The sequence below is a fragment of the Colius striatus genome, chromosome Z, assembly GCF_028858725.1.
Source record: "Colius striatus isolate bColStr4 chromosome Z, bColStr4.1.hap1, whole genome shotgun sequence".
NCBI classification, from domain to species: Eukaryota; Metazoa; Chordata; class Aves; order Coliiformes; family Coliidae; genus Colius; species Colius striatus.
The window spans coordinates 67,431,015-67,455,947 of NC_084790.1; the positions used below are offsets into that span (position 1 = coordinate 67,431,015).

The 24,933-nt window shown below is 42.9% G+C and overlaps 1 protein-coding gene across 5 annotated transcripts in view; it reads right to left on the reverse strand.

Moving 5' to 3' along the window:
- The window catches only part of TUT7 (terminal uridylyl transferase 7), a 48,068-nt gene extending 25,960 nt beyond the window's left edge, over nucleotides 1-22,108 (reverse strand). For 4 of the 5 annotated variants that reach the window (XM_062017970.1, XM_062017968.1, XM_062017967.1 and 1 more), the window contains exons 1-5: nucleotides 22,021-22,108; nucleotides 17,602-18,128; nucleotides 2,075-2,250; nucleotides 1,399-1,515; nucleotides 271-448 (exon numbers count right to left, since the gene is read on the reverse strand). In XM_062017970.1, the coding sequence (XP_061873954.1) occupies nucleotides 271-448; nucleotides 1,399-1,515; nucleotides 2,075-2,250; nucleotides 17,602-18,097 (967 nt within the window). In that variant the 5' untranslated portion in view covers nucleotides 18,098-18,128; nucleotides 22,021-22,108. The remainder of the gene's footprint in view (nucleotides 1-270; nucleotides 449-1,398; nucleotides 1,516-2,074; nucleotides 2,251-17,601; nucleotides 18,129-22,020) is intronic. The other variant, XM_062017971.1, reaches the window with a different exon arrangement.
- Between the last annotated feature and the right edge of the window lie 2,825 nt (nucleotides 22,109-24,933).

Here is a 24,933-nt window from a genome sequence, read left to right on the forward strand (position 1 = left end):
GTTTGGGTCATGAGCATCATTGTTACTTAATACTGGTACAGAGACACAGTGCCAAATCATGATGTTGAACAGACAGTAACTAAATATAATGTTCTAGAATTTAGTTAGCCAAGGATTTTAATTAGGTCCTTACTTTATGTGCTGCTGTTTGTTTGGAGAATTTTCTGGGTTTTTTTGGGTTTGGGTTTAGTTTTGGGTTTTTTTCCTTTTCTTTTCTTTTCTTTTTTTTAATTGGTCTATGTAGCATTTAAAACAAATTGCAAATACTACCTGGCAATTTTTGATGTAGCAAGTTTTCCATCACTGTTTTAATGTTGAGCCTTTCTTCTAGATCTTCATTATTTAAGCCAAACTGCTGCACTACATTTTCAATAGCAACACCAATAGCTTGTATCTGCCAAGGTGTTGGAGGAGGCAGAGCATTCAACAGTTGTTCTTCTTGCTTTTCCTTTAAAGACAGTAAGACCAGTGTCTTAATGATTTTCATCATGTTTTTTCCAGATAACTGGAATCAAGATTATCAAGAGAAATTCATGAGATGGGTATAAGGAATTAGATATTCCAGGAGGCCTCAGTAATGCACAGAGGTGTATATATATATATATGTATTTGAAACAGAAAAAGTCACCAGTTCTTTCATCACCTGGGAAAGGGTAGGAGTTAAAGAGGGAAAAACAGAAAAACTAAAGAAGACAAATACTACTATCTACTTCAAACTGAGAAAGTAGAAGGAAGATATTTAATTAAAAAAAAAAAAAAACCAGGAAAGTAAAACTGATATTATGCTGGGAGTTATTTTGACCTTTATCATCCAAACAAACCTATTCTCTTTATACAAAAAAAAAGTCTGCAGTATTCCATGAGTTCTTAATTTTTACCGTATTTCTGAATTGAAATCTTCACCCTGATGTTTTGGCTGTAATTTCCACTTCTACCACACCAACTACATTTCCATACTGTTATGCCTTATTGCTTTGGACTTGATCAAAACACTTTATATTTGAAATACATCAATAAAATATGCACCAAGAAGAATATACATAACTAGTCTATAAGAAGAGCAGAGCAGAATTCTGAGTCAGTTGGTGCAGCTTTTTTACTATATTTCAATCACCAGTAACAAATATTACAGAGTTATACTTTAAATGTGGACTTGATTTACTAATAATAAGAACAAGGAAGTACAATTTAAATTCCAGAGCTGAGGGTAGATGAAAAGTTTAGACTTTTTACTAGTATCACTAAGTAACAGTTTTTAAGAAAAATCAAACGGGGTAAAAAAAAAAAAGAAAAAAAAAAGCTGAATTATTTTAAAAGCAGTGTAGTTTAATTGTCATTAGTAGGGTGAGAACAGTTTCATAATCCAACATTTTATACCTTTTCTTGTCCTTAACTCACCTTTAGGCTTCTCTTGTGTCTTTTCTCTTTAATATGCTTGTGAGCAAAAGCGACTGACTCAATCAAAACATCACACAATTTGCAGGTATATTTTGCTGATGGGTAGGTTCGAGGTTGCTAAAACAAAGATAGTAAAAATCCCTAAACCACAGAAATATATGACTTTCATTTCATTCAATAAATACCCTTGCTGAGTGACTTTTACTCTGAAACACAAAAATACTCTTTTCAGCTTTCCTAACTTCCGATCTTTACAGTCAAAAAGTCTGCATATCAAATCTCATGCTGGAAGAATGGTGGTACAGACAAGTGCAACACCTTGTCTTTTACAGTGGAAAATACCCGATGCCCATGGAAGAATATATTAACTAAACAAACACAACATTATTCCAGTTCACTCCCTCAGAAGGTAGTGATCTGATGTTAATTCACAAACTAAAGGAACAATCTTTTTTGTGTTTAAATTGCTGCCAAAACAAGATGCATTATAGTAAAAAACCAAAGGATAAGTGGCCTTTTCTTGTCAAGTCATTAATAGCACCCATTTTGAATGTTATATCAATTCTATAACTAGACTTTCTGGCTACAGTCAGAGAAATTGCTTAAAGTGTACCCTCTGTATTGTATTTACAGATGAAAAAACCCAAAAGGATTATATGAATAAAGACAGTGGCACCTTCTTCAGTCTATAAATGTAGTCTCGCTTCAATCGTTCTTCAGCTTGCTGCAATCCTAGAAGTTCTTTTGCTGACAACACAGATTCATCTATGACTGGACCGTCCATTTCATCTTGATCATACTCATCTTTTCTAGTTCTCCTTGACCTTCTTGGTTTCTTAAGCTGCTTCACATCTTATAAAGAGTTAAAACAGCAAATATATTAAATAATTTCAGAGTATCACAAAGCATTATTTGGTTTTTTTTCTTTAATTACCATTCTGCTTACGTGCAAGTCAAAGAAGATCCAAATCACTTGTTCTGTACGGTTTCATAATCTGTTCTGTGCAAGTATGATAATACCAAAAATGTACATTTATGTCCTAACCTACAGTGCCTTTGTTTTGAACTACCAAAACCCACTAATTTGTCCCACTGAAGTCACCAACATTATTTAGATAGCTTTGCAAAAACTGGTAAAAAAACATTTTAAAAATAAGTGTTTTAGATTTCCCTGTCTTATTTGAGACAAACCCATATGTCATTACAATGAAAAGGCAAAAAATATTGAAAGACCTGCCCAGGTATAGGTAGATGAATTGGAAAGTGAAATGACACACAGAACCCTAAGAATATCAAAGAATTAGTGCAGGCCAATCTGAACTATTTGTAAGAGCTAACAGCACTATGACATAGCACTGCCCTGGCTTAGTAGCCATTCAACAATTTATTATCACCAGTACTAACTGCTTGTTACTATGACTTGACTTTCAATTAAAGCAGCAAATGGATTAGTATTGTCTTCACATTACTAAATAAGCAAGTGAAAAAAACACCAAGCCTATTGGCTCCCTAAGTCAATAACAAACTTGTTAAGTATTTGCACACATTGTATACAAGAAAACTGGCAGAATAAACATGCTTAGAAAGCTTGTTATGTTTATAGCAAAAGTTCTGGATCAAATTAACAAAAAGACCGCTTCACCTTTTTAGCAAGCCTGTAATAATTTTGAAGCAGGAATTTCTACTTGTCCAAAGAATACCTGTAAAAGTCACCTCAGGAATCAACACATACAGGCCAAATTTCCACAGATATAACTTTAGACCACATCTTACCTTTCACTTGAACACCTAAACAGGATATCCAGATGCACAGAATTTCTCAAGTTCCCTACTTCTGAGAAAGTTTATGCAACTAAGACTGCAAAACCTTCATCATAGCATTAAGTTTTCATTTGTCTTAATTTTAAAAAATTGATACAACACAACTACTCTACAAAATACAATCACGAAGCTTCTTTTCTATGACCACAATTTTTGTCTCTAACAATTGGTAAAAGGGAAACAGTTGTTTGATTCAGTTCACTAAGCAGCACGTATGTACTACTGTTGCAAACTGTGCCAGGACAAAAATAGTAATAATAATTTCTTTCAGCAGAAGCACGATTTTATGCTGGAACAGAGGTAAGTTTTAATAGGTTGCATGGACTGTACTCCAAAGGAAGATCCAAAAAACAGAAATAGAATTCTGAGTCTCTGAACTTTATGCATTCCTTCCATTTTCCTAATACCTGCCACAGCTGACTATATTTTTACTGAACAGTATAGGCAGAACCTGTGAGAAAAATGTGTATTAAATGAACATCTTTGCAGAAAAATGAAAACTATCAACTTAATTTTTGCAGCCGCTAAGTAACTTAAAAGAAATACTACAAAGTAAACAGAATCGTCTAACATATGGTAGCTACAGTTGTTACAGTGTAGTTACAGGTTAATGACTAAATAGAGTAACAAAAATACAGAAAAATGAGTGTCTCATAGATTTGGTAAACTTCTTCATAAGTTACCATACAGAAAGTATGAAGGTGTTGCAGATACACAATTATTTTAGTTAACAACTTGTCATCACATTAAGTAGTCAAGCACTTGTTAAGCACTTGTTAAGCACCTAGTAATAGTTCAATGGTAGCTAAGCACTTGCAAATAACTCAAACACCTATTGATTAAATAAGTATTCATTTGAATCACATAAAGATCAAATTGCAAGAGTTATATACCACACCTGATAGGGACCTGTTACCTTAGCTAGGAGACCCTGGTGAATCTATTTGTTAGGTTACCTTAGCTGTTACCTTAACTACAAGACCTTGGTAAATGTATTCCTTAGGTTACCTTGGCTGTTACCTTAGTTGTTACTAAAACAAAGGGACTCGTATCTTTTTTGACCAATCACTGTGATTTTGGAAATTTTGTTGGGAACCAATCAAGGTGAAAGGCTAAATTGATAGATGGACATTTTATGCATGTTTGTGTTGGCAAATGTGATTCTTTTGTTTGAGCTGTATAAAAACCCTGAAAATGGTAACTAACAATGAAACACATATGGAGGAGCTATCCCCATGTTCTCCCAGCACTGCATAATAAAGAAGTGCCTGCTTATCTGCATTCCTGTGTAGATAAGTTGTCTTATCTACTTGAGACTGGACGGGATCACATGCTGATCGAACTCCAGCCAGCACCAAGGAATTCTCAGGGAGGACCATTGCCTGCTACCCTTACAGCTCCTTGCAGCGCTCCCTGGAGTGGTAAGGCACTTCTAATTGGTTGGGGGTGGAACCTGGTGAACTAGCCTGTAAGTCGCAGTGACGGAGACCCCGCTTGGTTGGTCCCAGGGAAAGCCCAAAGGAGCCTGCCATTAAGACGGAGTGAAAGTCCCACTTGGTTGGGCTGGTATTGGGAGCCTGGGCGCCGCCCGTAAGGCGAACGGGAAAGCGATCACGGGGTTGGCATTGGTATTGCAGCCCGTAAGTCGGACGAAGTGATCGCAGGGCTGACATGGGTATTGGTAATTGGTATTGGTAATTGGTATAAGTGGGCCCACATAAGTATATGGTAAGGTACCTACTGGTTTTGGTTTGTACATTGGTTTGTATACTGCTTTGTATATAAATGCATATTATTGTATATTGTGTTGTGAATTGTCTGTGTGTGTGTGACTGAGACGTGCAATTGCGCACAAAGCGAGTGCAGAGCGTTGCTCCGCGGTTCTGTTATCCCGTGAGGGGTGCAGCCGGACAGAAGTGAAGCGAAAGAACAAAACTATTGTTGAGAAAGTATTTGTAACTAAAAGGATTTTGAAATGGCAAACAAAGTACCTGAGAATTCACCCCTTGGGTGTCTGTTGGCACACTGGAAGGAATTTAAGGGTTATTTTTCATAATGATCAGCCTATAGAGTACTGTAAACATGTGTAGAAATATTGAACTGTGCCTTTAAGTCTCTGTGTTTGAAGGACACCATAATTTTTGGCTATGGCATCTAAGTGGTCAAATCTGTTTAGGGGAGGAAATTATAACAATAAGGGCCCTGTGCCAAAAACCTCTCCTTTGGGCTGCCTTTTGGCTCACTGGAGAGAATTACGTAATGATTTGTGTAAAAAGCAGCTTATGGAATATTGCAATCATATGTGGCCAATGTATGCTCTGGATGATGAGGAATTGTGGTCTCTGAATGGAATACTAAGTTATAATACTATCTTGCAATTAATATTGTTTTACAAGAGCGAGGAAAAGTGAGATAAAGTCCCATATGTAGATCTGCTCTTTTGTTTAAGAGAAAAATCTGAATGGCAGAAAGAATCTGAATGAACAAATTGGGTAATGTCACTTTCAGTATAAAAAAAAGTTCAAAGCCATTGCTCCCCATGCACTGCAGCAAAAATGTGTCTTAAACATTTGACCCTTAAGGGGGAAGAGTTGTTCCTATACATACACCCTCTCTCACTTACCGGCTCCCCAACATGAACCTGAACAGGGAACAGGTATAGAATCATAAAATTGGTAGGGGTTCGGACCTTTAGAGACCATCTAGTCCAAACCCCCTGCAGAAGTAGGGTCACCTAGATCAGGTCCAGGCGGGTCTTGGAAGACCTCCAAGGAAGGAGACTCTACAACCCCCCTGGGCAGCCTGTTCCACTGCTCAGTCACTCTCATGGTGAAATAGTTTTTTCTTATGTTTAAGTAGAACTTTTTGTGTTCCAGCTTCATCCCATTAACCCTTGTCCTGTTACTATCTACTGTAGAAAAGAGGGATGTCCCAACCTCCTGACACTCACCCTTTAGATATTTATAAATGTTAGTAAGATCACCCCTCAATCTCCTCTTCTCCAGACTAAACAGCCCCAGCTCCCACAGTCTTTCCTCATATGAAAGATGTTCCATTCCCCTGATCATCTTGGTGGCCCTGTGCTGGACTCTCTCCAGCAATTGCCTGACCTCTTGAGCTGAGGAGCCCAGAACTGGACACAGGACTGCAGATGAGGCCTCACCAGGGCAGAGAAGAGGGGGAGAAGAACCTCCCTTGACCTGCTGGCCATATTCTTCTTGATGCATCCCAGGCTGCCATTGGCCTTCTTGGCCATGAGGGCACATTGCTGGCTCATATTTAGCTTATTATCAATCAGGACTCTGAGGTCTCTCTCTGCACAGCTGCTCTCCAGCAGTTTGAAACCCAGCCTGTACTGGTGCATGGGGTTCTTCCTCCCTAAATGCAGGACTCTGCACTTGTCCTTACTGAACCTCATGAGGTTCCTCTCTGCCCAAATCTCAAGCCAGTCAAGATCCTGCTGAATGGCAGCACAGCCTTCTGGGGAATCAGCCAGTCCTCCCAATTTGGTGTACACTCTGTCCCCTCATCCAGGTTGTGATGAAGATGTTGAACAAGACTGGCCCCTGAACCCATCCCTGGGGAACTCCACTGGCCACAGGCCTCCAACTCGATTCTGTGCCATTGATCACCACCCTCTGGGCTCTGTTATTCCGCCAGCTCTCGATCTACCTCACTGCCACTCATCCAAGCCACACAGCCTGAGCTTTCTGATGAGGATACTGTGGGAGACAGTGTCAAAAGCCTTGCTGAAGTCAAGGTACATGACATCTGCTGCTCTCCCCTCATCTAGCCAGCCCATTATGCACTCATAGAAGGATATCAGGTTAGTCAAAAAGGATTTTCTCTTTGTGAAGCCATGTTGACTCCCCCTGATAACCATCTTATCCTTCATATGTTCAGTGATAACATTCAGGATGAGTGTGACATTGGCCTTTCTCCAGTCCTCAAGCACCTCACCTGTCCTCCCTGATTGTTCAAAAATGATAGAGAGAGGCTTAGCAATCACATCAGCCAGCTCCCTCGGTACTCTTGCATGCATCCCATCAGGACCCATTGAGGACTTATGAGCTTTAAGCTTGGCCAACAAGTCTTTAACCTCTTCCTCTTCCACCCAGGGCAAGTTCTCTGCTGTCCTGGTCATCCTGTTATCTTTGCTGGACTGGGCTTCCCGAGGGCCAGCCTTGGCCGTAAAGACTGAATCAAAGAAGGCATTCAGTACTTCAGCCTTCTCTGCATCCTCAGACCCCAGGGGGACCCTCAGCATTTATCAGCAGTCCCACATTCCCCCTCACCATCCTTCTGCTGCTGATGTACTTGAAAAATGCCTTATTGCTGTTCTTAACTTCCCTGGCTAAATGTAATTCTAGAAGGGCTCTAGCCTTCCTAGTTGCACCCCTGCATGCCCTGGCAATGTTCCTATACTCTTGCCAAGAAGCCAGCTCCTGTTTCCACCTCTCATAGGTGGCTGTTTTCTGCCTGAGTTGTCCCAGCAGATCCTTGCTCATCCATGGAGGCCTCCTACCTCCTTTTCCTCCTTTCTTGAGCATTGGGACATACTGATCCTGGACTTGGAAGAAGCGGTGCTTGAAGACTGACCAGCTCTCATTGGCACTTCTGTCTTCTAGAATCATATCCCATGAGATCCATCCAAGTATTTCTCTGAAGAGGCCAAAGTTGGCTCGCCTGAAATCCGGGGTCATGATCCTGCTTTGTGTTCTACCCCTTCCACACAGGATCTTGAACTCTACCATCTCATGGTCACTGCAGCCGAGGTTGCCTCCAACCTTCACATCCCCAACCAGGCCCTCTCTATTTGTCAGTACCAGGCCCAGCAGCACACCCCTCCTCGTTGGTTCCTCGATCATCTGTGACACAAAGTTGTTATCAACAGTCTGCAGGAACCTCCTGGACTGCGTGTGCTTGGCTGTGTGGCTATCCCAGCAAATATCAGGGTGGTTAAAGTCCCCCATGAGGACCAGGGACTGTGTTCATGAGGCAGCTCTCAGCTGTTTGTAGAAGGCCTCATCCACATCCTCCTCCTGATCAGGTGGCCTGTAGCAAACTCCTACAACAGTATCACCTGCCTTACCCTGCCCATAAATTTTCACCATAAGCACTCTACTCTCTCCTCATCCCCACCCAGGCAGAGTTTGGTACACATTAATTGCTCCCTCACATAGAGAGCAACTCCACCTCCACGCCTTGTCACTCTGTCTTTCCTGAACAATCCATAGCCCTCCATGTCTGTGCTCCAGTCATGGCAGCTGTCCCACCACGTCTCTGTGACCGCAATGAGGTCGTAGCCCCGCATCTGCACCCACATCTCCAGTTCCTCCTGCTTATTCCCCAGGCTGTGTGCATTGGTGTAGAGGCAGTGCAGGGGCTTACTCAAACACACAGGTTTCCCTGGGCGGGTGCAGGAGGTTCCTCCCCGGTTTGGCTCTTTCTCAGGGTGGTCAGCCTTCCACATCTCAGCCCAGTGTGCAGATGAAGGGCACTTATCATTGCATTCCCTGTCCTGCCCTGTTTCCCAGCTAGAGGGGACAGATTGTTCTGTTTTGCTTCTCCCCCCACTCCCCAAGTCCCTTAGTTTAAAGACCTCTTTATTAAATTTGCTAGTCTACTCCCAAATAATCCAGTGCATTTACGGGAGAGATGAATCCCATCCCGTCCTATGAAGCTGTAGTCCCCAAGGAAGGATCCACTGTCAAAGTACCCAAAGCCTTCCCACCGGCACCAGCCTCTCAGCCAGGAGTTCACTTGGCTGAATTTTCCATTACAAACTCCTCCTTTATCACCAGTGAACAGGATGGAGGAGAAAATAACCTGAGTCCCTCTACCTTTTACCTGTTACCCCAAGTATTTAAAATCCATCTGGATCCTGGAGATGTCATGCCTCATGACATCATTCATACCTACATGGAACACAAGCAGGGGGTAGTAGCCTGCATCCCTGATGAGCCGTGGCACTCTCTCGGCCACATCCCTGATCTTGGCCCCAGGCAAGCAACACACCTCTCTTGACTCCCTACCTGCCCCACAGATGGGTCTCTCAGTGACCCTTAGCAGCGAGTCACCCATGACAAACACCTGTCACCTCTTCCTGCAATGTCCATTACCTACTGCAGGTGGAGCAGCTGATGGGTTGTTTAGTGGGTTTTCCCCTCTTGGAGCTTGCTCGTCGAAGTCCCTTGTCGCCAGTGCCTCATACTTATTTGTAGTGGGCACTCTGGAAGGAGGGCTCTGAAGATGAGCCTTTGCCTTTCTTTTTTTTGTAAGTGAGGTCCATGACTTATTGGATTCACTGGAGGCTTGCACCTGATTGTGGAAGTCCCCATCTATCTCCACTTCTTCCCCTCTAATACTACAGAGCCTACTCACAGTTGCCTGCAGCTCTTTCACCAGGTGCTGCAGTTCTTGAGGGCACCTATGACACTTTGTTGCCTCAGAGGCATAGGTCCCTAAGCAGTCTAAACACTACCTGTAGCACTCCACTTGGACCAAAGCTTCTCTAGTAACCAGCTCTGTCTGGGTGGATGCATTGACCTTCACCTGGGTTTTGTCCACCTGAGCCCTGGCTTTAGTCCTTAGGTGAGTGCTCACCATTTTGCTATGCTGAAGCTGAAGCTGGGGCACTTCTCTGACTTCTGCTTCTCTAAACGGGCCGCGAGGTTGTTCCCTGCCCTTCCTCCCTGCTCGCCCTGCTTGCGCAAGCTGCTGTGCCACTCCTGGGTGCCGCGTCACTCCCTGTTTGCTGGCCCTGTTCGCAGCGCTCCTGGTCGCTCGTGCTCCCTGTGGGACGATTAAATCCCCCGCGGTTGCTGCGGCTCCGCCTCCCGGCAAGACCGTCCCCCTCACGAGAGCTGCCTGGTCCTGGCGGCTCTCCTTGCTTATCCTCCGCTCCCCGTGCTCCAGGAACGCCCCCCCGCGATTACCTCAATCGGCCGCACAGCCGCGAATAAAAGAGGCTTGCCTCAGTTTTGTTTACCGCCGTTTAAAATGTCAGCAACCTGACAAGGATACATCCCGGAGTGCTGATTCAAAGGAGGACTCCCAGCCCTGTCCAGATAGTAGTAACGTGGAAAAATGAGGACTCTGACACAGAACCTTCCTCATTGGTGTCCAAGAGAACTCAATGCTGTACTCATTTAATAACCACCTTAAAGATTCCCTTAAAATCTAAACTCAAACAGCATATAATTGCCCCATTAAGGCAAGGGGTTGGGCAGAGTGAACCAGTACACATGAAAGTGCCTTTTTCACCTTCTGATTTAATTCTCTGAGGAAAAAAAAAAATCAACTGACTCCTATAAGGAGCATCCAGATAAAGTGAGAAAGAGGAAAAAAAAAAGAAAAAAGAAAAGAAAAAACCCCAGAGAACAGAACCCAATATAAACATGGGAGTAATGCATTCAGTTTAAATACATGTAGAGGAGCAACAGGAACTAAAACTGCAAATATTGTGGGAGCCACCGGGAAAGAGGAAAATCGGCCATTTTTGCAACCCTTAAATTTAAAATTTGGCAATAAAGTGATAACATATGAATTTTTGTATGTTTCAGAATGTCCCATACCCCTGATGGGGAGGGACTTGTTGTCTAAATTAAATGCACAAATTGTCTTTGAAAACAGAGACTTGTTACTAAAATATCTGAATCAAAGACAGGACAAATACAGATGATGAAAGAAAAACAAAAGGTGCTATAATTACCTCCAGAAGCGGAGAATGCAGTGATCCCAACAGTGTGGGAAACTGAGATTCCAGGAAAATCAAAATTGGCACAACCAGTAAAAATTGAAAAAGCAAAAAAAGAAAAAGCAAAATCGGTCAGAGTGAGACAATACGCAATAAAACCTGAGGCAAAGCAAGAATTGAAAGTACTAATTTGACAAATTTATGAAATATCAAATTCTAGAAGAATGTGAGTCAGAGTATAATACACCTATTTTACCAGTATGGAAACTGAATGGAGAGTACAGGTTAGTTCAGGACTTAAGACCCATAAATCTGATTGTGAAAGATATACATCCAGTTGTAGCAAATCCATATACCTTACTCACAGCTCTGAGAGAAAATTATCAGTAGTTTACAGTGCTTGTGAGTGCTTGCTTTATTTTGTATCCCTTTGGAAAAGGAAAGTTGTAAACTATTTGCTTTTGAGTGGGAAAGCCCTCAAACAGGATGCAAGGTACAGTTAACATGGACACAGCTACCCCGAGGATTCAAGTACAGCTCGACTATCTTTGGAAGACAACTAGCAGAAGAACTGGAACTTTGGACTAATGAAAAGACAGTGACACTGAGACCAGAGCATCTGCTTCTCCAGCATGTGGATGACAACTTCATTGCCACAACAGAAAGGTCAGCCTGCATACAGGTAACCATTAAACTTTTAAACTTTTTGGGATTAAACAGGTACAAGGTATCAAAAGCTCAAATAGCAGACAAACAGTGAAATATTTGGGCCTTGAAATTTCAAAAGGAGAATGGAGGCTGGGCACAAATGGAAAGGAAGTGATTTGCGCTATTCTGGAACCACACACTGTGCATGAGTTGTGGGCATTTTTGGGAATGACGGGATGGTGCAGGCTCTGGATCATGAATGATGGTCTTATAGCCAAACCATTATATGAAGCCCAAAAATCTACCCCTTTTACATGGGCAAAGAACAGTAGGAAGCTTTCCGGAAGCTTAAAATAGCTCTGATGACGGCCTCAACCTCAGACTTGCCAGATTTAACCAAAGACTTTCAGTTATTTGTTCACGAACGACAGCATTTGGCTCTAGGAGTTCTGACACAGAAACTAGGAAGCTGGAAGAGACCAGTGGCCGAATGATGAGATACCAGGTAATTCTCACTGAGCAGGATGATGCAGTGTTGAAAATAACTAACCTTCTAAGTCCTGCAGTGTTTCTGAGTACTTCACAGGAAGAGCAACAACTGGAACACGACTGCCTTGCAACCATTGAACATACTTATTCCAGCAGAGAGGACCTGAAGGATGATCCTCTTGAAAACCCTGAATGGGAACTGTTCACAGATGGCAGCAGCTTTGTTGTGAATGGAACTTGCCACCAGGATATGCAGTAACAACCGAAAACACAGTAACAGAAGCAAATGCGTTGCCAAGTACAACTTCTGCACAGAAGACAAAACTGATTGCATTGACAAGTGCTTTGGAATTAAGTAAAGGAAAATGAGTTAGTATCTGGACTGATTCAAAAATCTGCTTTTGAACTAGTCCATGTCCATGGCACTCTGTGGAAAGAAAGAGGACTACTTTCCTCCCAGGGAACAAACATTAAGCATCAAAAGGAAATCTTGCAACTGCTAGTGGCAGCGCAGGAACCAGTTCAAGTGGCAATCATGCACTGTAAAGCACATCAGACAGGGAACTCAAAAGACAATTGATGGAAACAGATTAGCAGATCAGACTGCTAGGAAAATAGCACAACACACAGTCTCACAAATGGCCATCATCCCCACCAGAACAGTAGTGCTTCCTAAGGAGCCACCAAAATATTCAGGGGAGGATGAGAAATTGGCTAAGTTACTAAATGCAGACAAAAATTCAGAAGGATGGTGGACAACAAGTATAGGTCAGGTAGTATTGCCTCCTTTAATCATGAGGGAGATTTTGCAAACAAAGCATAGGGAGTGTCACTGGCGTGCAGAAGCTATGACTCAGCTTCTGAAAAGAAGTGTAATATCAATACAAATGTTGGAAATAGCCAAATCAGTAACGGCGAAATGTGAAATTTGTTTAAAGAACAATCCAATAGTACAAAAAAGGGTACAGATGGGCAAAATAAAAACTGGAGTGGAACGAGATTATTCGCAAATTGATTTTACAGAATTACCCAAATGCAATGGATATAAATATGTGTTGGTTGGGGTTGACACCTTTTCAGGATGGCCAGAAGTCTTTCCCTGTCGCACCAATCAGGCTAAGGAAACAGTTAAATGGCTCCTGCAAGAAATTATTCGAAGGTTTGGAATACCATTTGGAATACCTTCAGACAGAGGACCACATTTCGTGGCCAATGTGGTACAAGAGGTAAGCAAAGTCCTAGGAATTTCCTGAGATTTACATGCCCCTTGGAGACAGCAATCAAGTGGAAAAGTGGAAAGAATGAATCAGACCCTAAAAAGACAAATTAGAAAAAAATTGTCAGGAGGCTAAATTAAAATGGCCTCAGGCACTTCCACTTGCATTGCTACAAAATAAGAGTGAAACTTCGAAGTGGAATGTCAGTAAGTCCTTATGAGATAATGTATGGAAAACTTTGAGGTTCCTGAACCAAATCCAAACATGCATGTGATGGGAAAACAAGATGTGTATAACTATTTGCTTCCTCTTGGAAAAACTCTGAACAGGCTCTGAAGTGCAGTAGTGTGGAATCAACCTCTCACTTTGGAAAAATCTAGTAGACAACATCCTGCCTGGAGATTATGTTTACATAAAGACCTTGAATGAAGAACCTCTGCAAGGAAGGTGGAAGGGACCATACCAGGTGTTGCTGACCACCTTCACTGCAATCAAGATTGCCAAAGCAGATGCCTGCATCCATTACACTCGTGTGAAGAAGGCACCATCAAGCCCATGGAAGTGGGAGAGTTGTAGGAGATCTTGAGATATTGAAGTTAACTCTGAAACATGACTAAGTTTTTGGTTTTGTTGCTTTTTGAGTCTACGGTTGAGGAAACATGGATCAAAATTGCATGGTCAAATAGATTTGTATTGAATGTTCAGGTCCAGATTCCAGTCCAAACAGAAATAGACTCGGAACAGGTAAGTCCAATACCAGGAAATTAGTTAAGACATGAACACAGACTGGATAAAGTTTTTGAGAGACTGGGCCTGGACCTAAAATCCTGGATAAAGTCACCGATTAAAACACTTCTGCTATTGATTATAATGTTTCTGGCAATCTATTTGGCATATTGTTGCATCAAAAGAGAAATAATACAAAGAACACGATGAAGCCATAGATCCACCACCACATGACAATCATGGTTTTGTTATGGAGACAACAGAAATACAAGAGTGAAAGTATTGGAATGTGATTATCAATACTTTCAAAGAGAGGAAATGTTGCAGATACACAATTATTTTAGTTAACAACTTATCATCACATTAAGTAGTCAAGCACTTGTTAAGCACTTGTTAATCACCTAGTAACAGTTCAATCCATTAGCTAAGCACTTGCAAATAACTCAAACACCTATTGATTAAGTAAGTATTCATTTGAATCACATAAAGATCAAATTGCAAGAGTTACATACCAGATCTGATAGGAACCTGTGAATCTATTTGTTAGGTTACCTTAGCTGTTACCTTAACTACAAGACCCTGGTAAATGTATTCCTTCGGTTACCTTGGCTGTTACCTTAGTTGTTACTAAAACAAAGAGACTCATATCTTTTTTGACCAATCACTGTGATTTTGGAAATTTTGTTGGGAACCAATCAAGGTGAAAGGCTAAACTGATAGATGGACATTTTATGCATGTTTGTGTTGGCAAATGTGATTCTTTTGTTTGAGCTGTATAAAAACCCTGAAAATGGTAACTAACAAGCTATCCCCCATGTTTTCCCAGCACTGCATAATAAAGAAGTGCCTGCTTATCTGCATTCCTGTGTAGTAAGTTTTTTGCAATTGTGGATCCCTCAACAAAGGTAAAGGGACAACTCCATGAAAGATTTCAAGTAAAAAGAAGTGCTAAAAGAAACAAGTAATTGTTTGCTACTTGACAAAAAATTAGAGCCTTTGAAGAGACCTCAAGAGGTGAGCTATGCCATGTCTGTGCTTTGCAGCAGCAAGAAATGAACTTTGACAGTCCCAAGGTCACCTAACCTGTTCTTCAAAGCCTTCAGATACATATTCCATGAGCTTCCCAGACAACCTCTCCAGTACGTCTTCAACTTTTCCATTAGAAACACTCCTTTTATTCCTCATCAGAACCTTTCTTGCTCAATTTTAGGCCCATTACTTTGTATCCCATCTATTGGAAAGATTCTAACCAGATTATAACGTGAGCTTTTTAATACTTTTCTAGACAGCTGAAGACTATTATCATGCCTCCCTATCCATTTCTTTTGCAGCAAGACTGAGGATTCTTTAGTTTGTGTAGTTTTTATTTTCTATGTGTGCGGGCATTTCTCTTGCTATTCTTTGAACTGTTTCCATTTTAGCTATTCAAGAGATGTACCAAAGCTGGACAACACGCTGCAACGGATTTTACCAAAGACATACAGAAAAAGGAGTACTTCAGGCTGCAAGTCTGTTTTCATGCGTCAACACCATTACACTAATTACTCATTATCATTTTCTGATTCACTATGATTTCAGATTCTTCCTTGAAAAAACCACTACTTTACAATAGCTTTTCCTCCTTTGTGCCGATGACATCCCTACTTAAACAATATTTGCACATTTCTTTTTTATTTCTTATATGTAGGTCATTTCTTCAACTGTACAAAGTTATTTTAATTGATCTTCCTGCTTTTCTGCATTTAGTTCCTACCAGCTCCACAACATGCTCAAGCCTAAAAGCACATAATTAGTAAGCACGCCGTCTTCATTGTCAGAATAATATAACAAACACTGAACAGAACAGAATCCTTGTAGATGCTTGCTCAATGCTCCCTATCAGTTTGACAAAATCTTTGGTATTTTCCAAGTATAGTTATTTATACTATTTTCTGACTACTACTATACTATTTTCTGAGTATAGTTATCTAACTAGTTCTGCAAGTTGCCTGCATTAATTTAAACTACAGAATTTTCCTCTAGTCTGCTTACAGAATTGTCATGTACAAGTGTCTAAATACTACAGTGCAAGCACTAGCAGTGCCTATCAACTGCCATGTCCACAGGTGACTGACCACTATTTTAAAGAAATAAAGTGGCATACTTCTTTTCTTGACAAATCCACGTTTACTGCTATTCATTTCTTAACCTTTCAGATACTTACAATGAGTTACTTTATTTGTTCCACAATGGATTCCTAAGACTAAAGTTGCATACTATTTTTAAAATTCCACTTCTAAGTGATGCTTGCTTTTTCCTTTATACTATTAGCTGACCTCTCCTGAGTAACTTATCGGGTATGATTAAGGGTGGTTCCAAAAACTTACTTAAGTGAGTTAATGAAATTTACCAGAAAAAAAGTTCATTAGACCCAGCAAATTCGAGAACAAACTTCTAAAAGTATCCTGCTATGCTCTCTTCTCATTTGAGGTTGATCTTAAGTGTGCAATTTACTTGTAACAATGAAAGATCCTAGGCACTTGCTCATTTTTTTTTTTTGTGACACTTGATATCAAGGGAAAGAACATTTAGCTCCTGGACTTCCTGGTATCAACCCACAATAGCTTTCCTTCTCAGCAAGGGACTGTAGCTGGAAACCAATACCGTCTCTGGCCTACAGTCTTAACTAAAACAAGACACATTTCTTCTTAACAGGCAAATGTTCCATGCTAGCAGCACCTCATTTGTTCCTTGGTCTTTCTTATTTTATCTAATTATATTCACTTCTTTAAAGCTTCCTCTTTGATCTACTTACACATGTTTCTAGTACTCACGTTCAATGATCTTACAACATTGATAATTTTATCCTCTCTTAGCCTCCTCTTCCTTCCACTTCAATACCTAGGGCATGTACTCTCATTATCAGTACCAACTGCTCACACAGAAGTTCAATATGCATGGAGAACTAGTTTCGTGTTGCTGCTGATAGTATTAAGTTCTTGCAACACCTACAAGCCATTGTTTTCAACCTTCATTGAGGTATGGTGGTACAGACCTCAGCAACGGCTCCGGCTCCGAAATCTTACCCTGTATCAACCAAACATCCTTTATTAGCCTTGATAGGTTCAATCAAATTGTACCTGGAAAACTGCTAACAGGGACATCACCACGTTGCAATCTCTTTCCTCCTACCACTTATAAACTAACCTACAAACACAATCCAATATAAAAACAAGTTCTGTATCATTCACTGTAACAATTTAAAGTGCTGCAGTACAATCAATAGTTTGGAACACATGACAAGAATTTTTTTTTTTCCTTTAACAGTGAGCCTTGAAATTTTACTTTTCAGTAACACATGGTCATCATTTATGCCATGCTCCTTCCTAACTTCCTGTACACTACCATCAGAGTACGGCAAACTGAAAAATCCTTGACTTATGATTACTTAGCAACAACTAAAATGTCAGTGTCTTCTGAACATTATTCTAATAGTAAATCCAAAACACAGCCCTGTGCCAGCAACTAGGAGGAAAACAAACTGTCCCAGACAAAACAGGGACACACATTTAGAAAGCTACTTTACTGGGCAGCTTTGTAAGAATGAACACACATGTTGATTACCAGAGCTTCCCTTATGTGTGTCTTGCATATCTTCACTCATTAAGTCTTCCTGAAGTTGTCGTCTTACACTTTTGTTTCCAGCACCTTCAGTGTCACGAAAAGAGTCTTTTCTCGTCCTGTTATGCACAGGAATCCAGGCAACAGATTTGGGCTGTCTCCAGCTGTCAGAAGCACCACAGTGGTCATCAGATACACACTTCTTCATCTGGTCTCTCTGAGTATCATTTAACTTTGACCCTTGACTGTAAGCTGCGTTTTTAAGTGAATTTGGGCTACTCAGAACAGTTCGTGGCCCTCGCCTGGGACTGCTTCCATAATGACCTGGTGTTCCTTTTTTCTTTTGCAGGCTGGTATCCATTTTATTGCTGTGGCCACTTCCATATTCATCCATGACTTGGTAGTCTCTCTCTAAGGGACTCCCTTTTAATTCTTCTTGACACAGAATTTCCTGTTCCATATTTTGTTTGGCAGAGCAAGGTTTTGCAGCATCTCCCATGGTTATTGCTGTTCAATTTAATGATCCTCACCTAGAAATTAAAAGTTAAAAGTTGTACTTTAAAATAAATACAGTGATAAACACTAGTTATTATTTGTTATGGAAATATCAACAATCAAAGCCCTGGCAAGGGCATGCACCTTGGCATCAAGGCAAGTAACTGTTGGCACAAAGCAAAATTTGTTCCAATCAAAGGTCAGCTCAAAACTCAGACAGGTTGCTTCCCTTAAAATGTCTAATGTCTAGGGATGGTTCACAAAATCTAGCAACAGCCTACAGCTCTTTTGGGCATTAAGGTTTAGACACATTTAGGACAGATAACTACTTTTAAGACTCAACATAAAATTCTCAGCTCGGTATAGGAAATCTTTGACAGACTGAAGGAACTTTACAGCATGTATATAATGTGGCCACTGGAGTTCAATTGGTTCTGGGGCCAGTCTTCATCAACGTCTTCATCAACGACCTGGATGAGGGGACTGAGAGTACCCTCAGCAAATTGGCTGATGACACCAAACTGGGAGGACTGGCTGATTCACAAGAAGGCTGTGCTGCCATTCAGCGGGATCTTGATCAGCTTGAGAGTTAGGTGAAGAGGAACCTCATGAGGTTCAACAAGGACAAGTGCAGAGTCCTGCACCTGGGAAGGAACAACCCCATGCACCAGTACAGGCTGGGGACTGACCTGCTGGAGAGCAGCTCAGCAGACAGAGAGAGACCTGGGAGTCCTGATTGATAATAAGCTAAATATAAGCCAGCAATGTGCCCTCGTGGCCAAGAAGGCCAATGGCATCGTGGGATGCATCAAGAAGAGTGTGGCCAGTAGGTCAAGGGAGGTTCTGCTCCCCCTTTACTCTGCCCTGGTGAGGCCTCATCTAGAGTCCTGTGTCCAGTTCTGGGCTCTCCAGCTCATGAGGGACAGAGAGGTGGTGGAGAGAGTCCAGCACAGGGCCATCAAGATGATCAGGGGACTGGAACATCTTTCATGTAAGGAAAGGCTGCAGGAACTGGGGCTGTTTATAGTCTACAGAAGAGGAGACTGAGGGAGGATCTTGTTAAAACTTACAAATATCTAAATGGTGGATGTCAGGAAGTCGGTGCATCCCTTTTTGCAATGGTATCTAGCAACAGGACAAGGTGTAATGGGATGAAGCTGGAACACAAAAAGTTCCATTTAAACATAAGAAAAAACTATTTTACTGTGAGAGTGAGTGAGCCCTGGCACAGGCTGCTCAGTGAGGGTGTGGAGTCTCCTTCTCTGGAGATCTGTAGAACTCGCCTGGACATGTTCCTGTGTGACCTGATCTAGGTGGACCTGCTTCTGCAAGGGGGTTGGACTAAATGATCTCTAAATGTCCCTTCCAACCCCTACCATTCTATGATTCTATATAGAATGTAATAATAAGGATGGCCCCAAAGCCATTATACTTAATCTGATTATTCCTCTTCTCCTACAGTACCAGTAAATTCCTTAATCTCACGGTACGTGTTTCCCTGCAGTTCACCTTATTAAGAATGGAAACTGTGATCAGAAGAGACAGAGATGCAGAAGTTGCACAACAATCTGTCTGTCAGGCAAATACGAGACAATGATTAGGAAAGAATGCTGTACTCCCAGTGCACTCTGCACATTTTACCTACATATCACTGTTCAACCTCAGCCAGCAGCTAAGCACCATGTAGCCACTAACTCATTCCTTCCTGCTCCCAATGGGATGGGGATTAGAACCAGGGGAGAAAAGAAAAACAAAACTCACATATTAACAATGATAAAACATAATAATGATAATGATGATGATAATAATAATAGTAGCAATGAAAGGAACAAAAAGGAGGTAAATAGGAAGAAAAAAACCCAATACCAGAGCAGCGATTTGCGCTCCTGGCCAACTGCCCCCTGTTTATATACTGGATATGATGCCCTATGGTATGGAACAGCCCTTTGACTAGTTCAGGTCAGCTGTCTTGACCTTGATCCTTCCCAGATTCTTGTGTGCCTGCTTGCCAGCAGTCTAGGAAACTGAAAAAAACTCAAGTGCAAATTAGCCATCACCAAAACATGTGTTCTCACAGTTATTCTCACCGTAACTCCAAAACACAGCCCTGTACCAGCTGCTTGGAAAAAAAGGAACTCTGTCTCATACAAAACCAGGACAGGAGACCAGTATTCATTGAGCACTGATATTTAATATTATTTTAGAATTCTCCAAAACATCTGGGCTACCAATTTGCTCTCTCCCTCCATCTCTTCCTCATTTGGTCACATCCATGTTCTTGTTACAAAAGATTTTCAGGAAGCTATAAGCCCACATGGATTGTGAAAGGGGTAGTCACCTGGAAGAGGGAGTTACTAGCTGAACAGAAGTGGTCACATCAAAACTCATTATTATTATGATTGTTATATTCAAATACAGCCACACAGATCCAAACAAAACTGCTTTTCTTTTGCAAAATACATGTATGTGCTAGAGGATGAGTTGAAGGCTGTAGGGCAGTTACAAGCACTTAAATGGCAGGAAATACCTTTCTGTTGTCTTTAATAGGATGGTAAGGTATCTGACTTAAAACATTTTTATAAGACCTGCAGGCCCCCAGGGCATCCTCAGGTATCTCACTGCCTGCTTTCTATAGGCCTGAGGCTTAACTGTTTACTCCTCTGTTAAGCAGAAGTGATTTTTTTTTTGCTCTTATGTGAGGGTCACAGTTAAATGAGAGCCAGCAACTAAGCACCACACAGACATTTGCTCACTCCTTCCTGGTCCCAGCAAGACAGGGAGGACAATCAGAAGAAAAACACAAAATCCATATGTTAAGAACAATGTAGCACTAACCAAAGTCCAAACAGTCCCTAAGCAGCCATTTGCTCCTTCTGGACAAAACTCCCAATGCCCACACTAGCCATGATGAGTATGGAATATTCCTTTGGCTAGTCAGGTCAACTAACCTGGCCATGCTCCTTCTCACCTTATTGTGCACCTGCGCGCTGGCAGAGCATAAGAAACTTAAAAGTCCGTAAGTTACTTAGCAACAATTAAACCATCAGTGTGCTACCACTATTATTCTGAATCCAAATCCAAAGCACAGGCCTGTGCCAGACACTAGGAAGAAAATAAACTCTGTCCCACCCAAAACCAGGACGATGAGTGATGAAATAAGTAGGATTTCTGTCCTAAAGACCTGAATTCATATCCAGTTTTGTACGGCTGTGGAGACGCTGCTATTGCAGGTAAGAGCTGAAAGAAAAGTTTCAAACGCACTAAGCAAACTTGCTTCCTATTTTAGGAAAGCAACTGCTGTCAAATCTGAATTTCAGAGTGACCTAAAATCAGCTCGTTTTAGAGTCCTCCCCAGAAGAAACGCCTACACTCTGCTGCCAGCTGGATGACGACACTACTCTCTGCACTGGAAGGGAGCAAAGAGTCGGCAGTTTATACTCGTCCCCGGCTTCCAATCACGACGCGAGATCCTGGTCTGCCGCGGGGTGCCTTCCCCTGAGGACCAGCAGCAACGCAGCCGGGGCACGACGCGGTTCCCTGCGCGGCCAGAAGCAGTCGGCAGCGCCGACCAAATTGCCAACGGGACCCAGACGGAGGTGTAACGATACTGGCCTTCGCTACCACCACGCAGGAAAGAAGCCACACTCCGTGAGCCGCGGCTCGCTTGCTCCCAAGCGGCACCTCCCGGCCCCCAGCCCAAAAAGCCGAAGGCCTGGGAAACCGACAGGCAGAGGGGAGCGGCGAGGACCGTGGCGCGGCAGCCGCCCGCCCCTGCTCCGCCGCCTCAGCCCACGCGGCCTAGGCCCGAGAGGGAAGGTGGAGGAAAAAAGGCAGGGAGGCACAGGGGAAAGAAAGAAGGCGCCGGAGAACACCGCCCGCTGCCGGGGAAAGCCTCCCGCCGCTGCTCGCCTCGAAAAGGGCACTCACCGCCCGCTACCGCGGCGCCGACGTTGTGCCGCGGCTTAAACGGCGCCGAGCCCTCCGCGCGGCCGCTCCGAGCCGATCCGCTCCGCGCGGCTCTTCCGGCAGCGCGGCCCCGCCCCCACTCGGGCTGACGGGGCGCGGCGCTGGCGGCGCCCACGAGGGGTGCGCGGTGAGCGGTGCCGGACGGCGGCGGGGGCTCGGGCAGCGCAGCAGCAGTGGATGGCTGCGGAAGGCTCTTCCCCGGCGCGGGGAGAAGGCGGCAGTGGGCGTCTCAGGGAAGCGGACCGCTTCAGAGAGGTGCGTGGCATGCGCTGGCAACGCTGCGGTGAACCGATGGATTGGCGTGGGCGGCCACGAAAGCAGTACGGTGTTAGCAACTGCTGCAGGAGAGACCCTGAATGTCCCGTCGTCCGCTGAAGAAAGGGACACCTAGTCGTGCCACTGACTACCATTCCCAACTCTTTGTAGTCAAACTAAACACCCCAGTCGAAGGAGATAATGTTCAGAACAAATTACTGACGGGAAACAGAAACAGGAATTACAGGAAGTGGGAAAACCCGGGGCAGGTGGGGAAGCAGACACAGACACGTACTTGGTTTCTTCTTCTAGAAAACCTTTTGCTTCCCATTCCATTGAATTACCCTTCTCTCAGTGAATTAATTCACTGTGTATTTTGTGAATACTGCTTACAGTTGCTTAGCCTCTTCCTTCTACAGCTTCCTCTGCTTCTTTCAAGCCCTTTTCGTTACCCAGTTATGACCTAGTTCTGGAGAGTGTCTTCCTACAACTGTTTGGCATCCATATATATGTGGAAAAGAGATGCTCTTCATCTACCTCATGAGATAATCCTCATCAGAATTCACCTTCCCATTGCAATCCAGACTTCCTTAGGAAAGTGCATACAAGTATACAGACTTTGAAGGGACATAAGTAGCAGGGACTTGCCAAAATTACTTACGGTACCTTTCAAAGACAGGGCATTACATCTTCATATCCTAGTGCTTTGTATTGGCACTTGAAAGCGACTTTTGTCTTCCCCTGTATGACCCTCCAAGATAAGAAATGTCTCCTGGTAAGGCACTCTCTGTAGATGCCTGGCACACAAAGATAGCTTAATATATACTATCAGGAATTTCTTCAGTGCTGATCCTGAATCTGCCACTGACTTTTTGCTCCTGTTTAAAGCAGGTATTCACATTTCCTATTTCTCCATTAGTGCATTTACTTAGGTCAAGCCAGGGTTTGGTACATCTTTTAAATAGCTTTTTTTTGGGGGGGGGGGGTAGGGGTTGTTGTTGTGTGACACTGTTTCCTTTAAGGAAAATTTGTCCTGAAGGAAAAAAAGGTTGAGATTTTGTGTGGTTTTGTGAGATGTATAAGGCTAATTTGGGACTTGCCATACCAGTGCTAATGTAGATGGGATTGCCCAGGCATAGGAGTGGTAAGAAGCAGAGGTGGAGTGCCTGTTTTGACTGTGACTCGGCCACCTCTTGGAGCCTCACCCTACATTCGGTCTTTCTCACTTCAGCATTACAACACTCTCAAGCTTGAAAAAGTGCGACTTAGCAGTACTGAAAATGTTGCTGCTCTGCGGTGGTGGAATATTGCACCACTTGCAGATAAGTCAGAAAACCTGCCTGACAGATATTTTACAGTAAGATTTTCCTGAAGGTGTGGAGCTGACTCGTTTATACCTGAAAAGAACTCATTCCAGTGTCCTTCTGCACCCCCAGACTGCTTACAGGTGGGATGGTATTGACTTGCGGAAACAGACTGTATAACTCAAAAGAGTTATAAAGAAAGTATGTTTATCCGGCGCCAGGCGAACGTGCCCACCCGACTCGGCAACTTGCTTGACTTATGTTTGTTACAAAGTTACAAAATCATATGATGACATTATAGGCCTAGACAAAGACACAACCTGTCCCCGATTTCGCACGTAAATTAGGTCTTTTCTTCCTTTCATTTGCGTGGTGTCTCCCGGTGATAGTCGGTGATGGTCTTTGAGGCCTTGGGAGATGAAAGCTGATAAGTCCTGAGGCTTTCTCACCCCTGATCTTTGTGGAACTTTAGATAGCACTTGGCCTCTCGCAGAACCAGTTTCTGCCTTCAAGGAAGTTTGAGGACTCCGGAGGTATTGAGTAAGGGGATAAGCACAACCTTTTTACAGCTTGTATGTGAATTTTGTCCCGTCTGAAAAATAAGCTTTATGCTATTGCGATAAGTTAGTGTAAGGTTTATTAATACATGTCACTATAAAGCTCCACATCAGTATGAGAAACCGAAAAGTCCTTGATGCTTTGTAAGGACTGCTCAGCTGTTACTAAAACGTTTGTGGTGGTTTAGCCCTGGCTGACAATAACCAAACCGCACAGTTACTCACTCCTCCCCACCTCAGCAGGATGAGGGAATTCCAGAGCTTTGTGGGTTAAGCACAATTTAATAGAACAGCATAGAGAATAAGGAGCTGCTGTGACAGCCGAGGGATACGGCAAACGAGCGGTGCCCGGTGCCCGCGCTCACCGCGCCCAGCCCAGCGCAGGACCCGCAGCCCGCGCGCGCGTCCCCGCGCCCCGGCAGCTGAGCGGGAGCGCGCGGCCGGGCCACTCCCCCTTGCGGCGGCTGCGGAAACTTAACCCCATCCCCGCCAAACCCAGGATATTACCCACCCCTTATTCTGTACCATCTACGTCATGCCCAGATAAGACACATTCTTAAACACGTTCCTGTCATCGATCTATATATACATATATGCACATACAGGTATAATTCCCTTAGTCCATGGGCCATTAATCTAGTCCATGGCTTCAGGGTCCTATCTGTCATAGAAGTCTCCCAAGTTTCCTGCTCAGATGATACCAAGCTGCTGCTTCAGCTTCTCTAGTCTCAACTCAGGTTGCATGTCCTGTAGGAGAT